Source organism: Mus pahari, chromosome 1, assembly GCF_900095145.1.
Source record: "Mus pahari chromosome 1, PAHARI_EIJ_v1.1, whole genome shotgun sequence".
Taxonomy (NCBI): Eukaryota; Metazoa; Chordata; class Mammalia; order Rodentia; family Muridae; genus Mus; species Mus pahari.
The window spans coordinates 16,035,058-16,040,138 of NC_034590.1; the positions used below are offsets into that span (position 1 = coordinate 16,035,058).

Genomic DNA, 5,081 nt, shown 5'->3' on the forward strand with positions numbered 1-5,081 from the left:
AGAGAGAGAGAGAGAGAGAGAGAGAGAGAGAAAGAGAGAGAGAGAGAGAGAGAGAAAGAGAGAGAGAAATGAAAAGGCAGTGAAAGGAGGAGAAAGGCAGAATGCCCTCTGCAACCAGGTTCAGTCTTCTGTCTGCCTCCTCAGAAACTAAAGTCCTGAATAGTGGAGCATCTCTGCAGATCCAAGAGGGTGAGTCCGTGCACCTGGTCTGTATGGCTGACAGCAACCCCCCTGCCATGCTGAGATGGGAGCACTCGGCCCCAAAGCCCCTCCAGCTCTCTACCACCGCCGAACTGCGACTGTCACCGGTGGAGTTGGAGGACCAGGGAAAATACGTCTGCCAAGCTCAGAACAGTCTGGGTAATCAGTCAGCCTCTGTGAGCCTCAGCATAAGGAGTGAGTTGGGAAATGATGGGGGCTGGGGGGACATTGTGATCACAGCCTGGGAAATCCCCGCTGATCCCTCTTCCTGGGTTTCACTCCCCAGGCCCTCTACAGCTGCTGGGACCCTCCTGCTCCTTTGAGGGTCAGGGTCTGCACTGCAGCTGCTCCTCCAGAGCCTGGCCTGCCCCTTCCCTGCGCTGGCGGCTGGGGGAGGGGGTGCTGGAGGGGAACAGCAGCAATGCCTCCTTCAAGGTTACATCCAGCTCCACAGGACAGTGGGCCAACAGCTCCCTGAGCCTCAGCATGGAATTCAGCACTGACCGCAGACTCAGCTGTGAAGCTGGGAGTGACGGTGGAGTTCAGAGGGCCACTATCTTGCTGGTGCCAGGCCCAGAGGTCTCACAGGGTAAGGTGTGGAGAAAGGAATGCTTTCTGTCTAGATTCTATAATGACACGGGGAGTGAGCAAAATGGGGCTAGTGTTTGTGGTTTCCTATCTGTTAGCTTGGTAGGGGGGTTGGGTGCAGGAGGCTGTAGTCACATACAAAGGTAGGGAGGAAAGGACGTAGACCAAAGTGGAAGTGGACATTCTCACAAGGAATGAATTAGAAAAGGTTGGACGCTAAGATGCCTGCTTCGGAGGAAGTCTTTTCATCACCCCAGGTCTCTCTTGTTAGCAGGCAAATCAGAAACCAGTAGAGGAACGGTCCTGGGGGCCATCTGGGGAGCAGGTCTTACTGCCTTGCTTGCTGTCTGCCTCTGCCTCATCTTCTTCACGTGAGTCTCACTTGGTGAAGCCTTCTTCTAATGACTGTTGATTGGTTAAAGGATTCCTAAAACTCAGCCCAGTGGGATGATGAGCTACTAGCAGAAACCTCCTGCTAACCTGGTCAGGTATAGATACAGTCTGTTCAAATCACATAGTTCCCCATCCACTGAGGATCTTTAATACACAGAATAATAGTTCTATCTCTGGCCCCTGTACTTGGTCTTTACTGGTCCCAGATTCCATCTAGCTGAGCTGAAAAAACAAAACAAAACAGAAACAAAACCCTCATCTCTTTCTCCAGAGTGAAGGTCCTCAGGAAGAAATCAGCCCTGAAAGTAGTAGGCTCAAAAGACAACCATCTTGTCAAGAACCCTGCCTCCACCATAAAGAGTGCAAGCATGACTTCGTCCGACATTTCGTTGGGATACCCAATCCAGGTACCCAGACAGTCCAGCACATCAAAACTGAGCTTCTGTTTTCTCAACGTTTCTCTAGCATCCAACTTTCTTCCCACAGCCACAGGCTGGGGACCTGGCATTTGCCCCCACCTCTATCTTCTGCTTCAGGTATTTGCCCAGGCCTACCCATTGCTTCTGTTAGCAAAGCTCTTCCCAATGTAGCTACCTCCTGCCAAGCCTTCACAGTCTTTCCCTTGGCCTCGGCACTGTTCTCATCAGCCCAGAATAAACTTTCATAAAGGAATTCTAAACACAGCTATTGAGTCTTTACAGTCCAAATATGTGTTGTCTAACAGAAATAGAATGTCAGGCTGGGTATGGTAGGACAGACCTATAGTCTCAGCACTCAGGAGGCTGAGGCAGGAGGATGAAGAGTGTTGACCATATGCCAGGGTGACTTACGAGCTCCTTATAAACTCAAATGTGAAAAGAGAGCTCAAGTGTGGCTCAGCAGTAGAGCCCTTGCCTTGTGCAGTGAGATTCAGGGACATAGCTTAGAAGTAGACTGTCTACATAGACTCTATGGGATTGTGGCCCAGGGCTAGGACACTTGGTTAGATTCCCAGGGAATGGGGTGTGGCTCAGAGCTGTAGTGCTTGCTGGAAGTTAACAGTGAGGCATGTGAGATGTAGCTCTATTGTTGACTAATTTTCTAGCATCTGTGAGACCCTAGGCTCCATCCTCAGTAGGGGAAGAGAGAAGGAGAAGGCAGGGAAGAAGGGAGACAAACATACAGAGATACAGGAACACAGAAAGAGACACACATAGAGAAAGATAGAGACAACAGAATGTTGGACTTGCTGGCACATGCTTATATTCCCGGTACTTGAGAAGCATGAGGAAGGAAAATTTAAAGTTTGAGGTTCTTGGGCTACATGGGAGGCTGGGGGAGGGGGTGTGTCCAGGACAGTCTGGGCTACTTAGACCCGTAATTTTTGAGATTTATCAGAAAAATCAGCTACATGTATAACATAAAAATCTTCATTAGTCACATTAAAAAGCAGAAATTAATAATACAAATTTCATTCCATACAACACATCCAAGGAACTGTGATTTTAACTTGTTATCAATAACCAAATGTAAAGTTTATTAATGATATGTTCACATTCTTCTTACTTTGGGGCACTCTGACTCTCAGATCCAGTGGTACTTTCCTCTCGACAGTTCATCTTCCCTGAGACTCCCTCACATGACGTGTGCCCCATGTGGCTAGCACCATATTCAACCCCGAGACCTCCAGAATGGAGTCCAAACTCCCTGGGCATGTGTTCCATGATCTGTCCTTGAGTGAAGCCTTCATCATCTTCCATGCATCAGTTAAAATATCCCACGTCTAACAGACAGACTATCACTTGCCTCTTGCAGCTGCAGCCTTATTCCTGCTCTCCCCATGTTCTCTGAGCCCAAGGGTAGGGGTGGGTTTTATCTAGGCTTCTTGAGAGCTCACTGTAGCTCCCTGCTTCTGCCCATCAGATTATAATTAGATGAAGTTTGATTTTATTTTTGAAATTTTACTTATGTAGGTCTTTGGAGATGGGGTCTCTGTATAGCCCAGTTGTTCTGGAACTCACTAGCAAGCTAGAGCTCGCTCTAGACATAATCTTCCTTCTAAGGCCTCCCAAGTGATGGGATTGCTGGCATGACACATCTGGCTTCACTCGCCTTCATTTATTTTTGACAGTCTGGTGCTGTCATTTGTGAGTTACTTAACCTGAATCAGACTATGCTCATATCCATAAAATGGGAAAGGAGGGGCTTGTGAAGACTTGGTGAGACTCTATAAGGTTAATGTTATCTGGGGCTGGGATGCTGCGTAAGGTTAGGGCCTTTGCCTACTATCTCCAAGGTCCTGGGGTTGGTCACGAGTGCTGTGTATACAGGCATATGTGCACAGAGCCACATATTGGGGGAATGTAGAGGAGGAGGCTGGGTACATATTCATATTCATGTTCACACATCAGTAAGTAAGGTGGATGAGTGGAAGCATAGAATGGAAGAACTCAGGAAATACACGTGAGGCAGATAAATGAACAAGTGCACACCTAAGCCCCGAGCTGCTTTGGTAATTCTTGCTGCCATCTGCAAAGGCCTGACTGATTCCCTTCTCTAATCTGGTTCCAGGGTCCTCTGAATGAACCAGGGTCACAGGCCCAGAAAGAACAACCACCCCTTGCCACAGCCCCAGACACCCCAAAGGATGAGCCTGAACTCCACTATGCCTCCCTCTCCTTCCAAGGCCCGATGCCCCAGAAGCCTCAGAACACGGAGGCCATGAAGTCTGTATACTCAGAGATCAAGATCCACAAGAGCTGAAGCTCTTTGCTCCATGTGTCCCAGTGCTGGCTGGAGTCCCAGAAAGGCATGGCTGAGGACAGCAAGTGCTAGAAGCGTGTTGTAATATCAGTGGCCCTCTAAACCAAAGGCTATGTAGTGGAGGGAGGGAGTTTTGGAAAGAATGAAGGTCAGAGAGATTTCTAGGTTCAATTCCAGATTCAGTGTTACCCCCAGAGAAGCCACCTTTTCTCTTTGTGCCCTCTCTTCCTCTTCTGTAATAATAATCACAAGGGTCATAATCATGAGGCGTGTCAAGGAGAAAGTGTAGTGTTTATTGTTGATTATTTGGCTTTATGTTGACTGAGCAGTGTGGAAGAACATTTTGACTTTAATGCATACTTGAATTTTACTTGTATATATCTAAGAACATATGTTAGTTCCTAAAGTTATTCTGTTTTGAAGTGTGACTGAGTTGTAGCTACATATATCTCAGATTGGACTCAGATTGGATGTTCTGCAAACTCTTAAAGATCACACAGATGCCAGCCCAGACTACTATACCCAGCAAAATTATCAATCACAGGGCATAAAATTAATATATAAAGATCTTTCACAAATCAATAAAAGTGACAGATAATTCAATACAAAATGGTATATGTGAGTGGCCAGCAAACATACAAGAAGGTGGTCTCAGTCAGTGCTTGTCAATGAAATATAAATAAATACAATACAGCTACCAAATTGTGCAGCAATTCTGCTCAGAACTGGAGACCTAAAAACACAAGATACAGTTGCTCATCAGACTTGCACAAGTGTTTTCATGGAAGAATTGGGGACTAAGCTCAGTGGTGGAGGGGTTGCATAGTATGTCTGAGACCCTAATATGTTTAATCTCAAGCCCTATAAAATAATGAAATGCACCCAAATGCCCATCAGAAATAAGATGGGCAAAGTTCATGTTTATGGGATAGAGACATAGCACCTTACACATGTGTGAGTTTTGCAAATGTAGCATTGAATGATAGAATCCAGACACAGAGTCTAGTATGTTAGGCTATTGACAGAGATTTAGAAACAGATAAACTCAACTGGACTTTTTCTCTCTTCTCTTCTCTTCTCTTCTCTTCTCTTCTCTTCTCTTCTCTTCTCTTCTCTTCTCTTCTCTTCTCTTCTCTTCTCTTCTCTTCTCTTCTCTT

The 5,081-nt window shown here is 46.4% G+C and overlaps 1 protein-coding gene across 3 annotated transcripts in view; it reads left to right on the forward strand.

Annotated features, from left to right (window-relative positions):
* The window catches only part of LOC110329083 (sialic acid-binding Ig-like lectin 5), an 8,194-nt gene extending 3,573 nt beyond the window's left edge, over positions 1-4,621 (forward strand). The window contains exons 6-10 of one of the 3 annotated variants that reach the window (XM_021208648.1): positions 145-396; positions 488-790; positions 1,061-1,160; positions 1,454-1,589; positions 3,733-4,621. In XM_021208648.1, the coding sequence (XP_021064307.1) occupies positions 145-396; positions 488-790; positions 1,061-1,160; positions 1,454-1,589; positions 3,733-3,924 (983 nt within the window). In that variant the 3' untranslated portion in view covers positions 3,925-4,621. Of the gene's footprint in view, positions 1-144; positions 397-487; positions 791-1,060; positions 1,161-1,453; positions 1,590-1,718; positions 1,773-3,732 lie in introns of those variants that run through there. The other 2 variants (XM_021208666.1, XM_021208658.1) reach the window with 2 other exon arrangements.
* Positions 4,622-5,081: the final 460 nt, after the last annotated feature.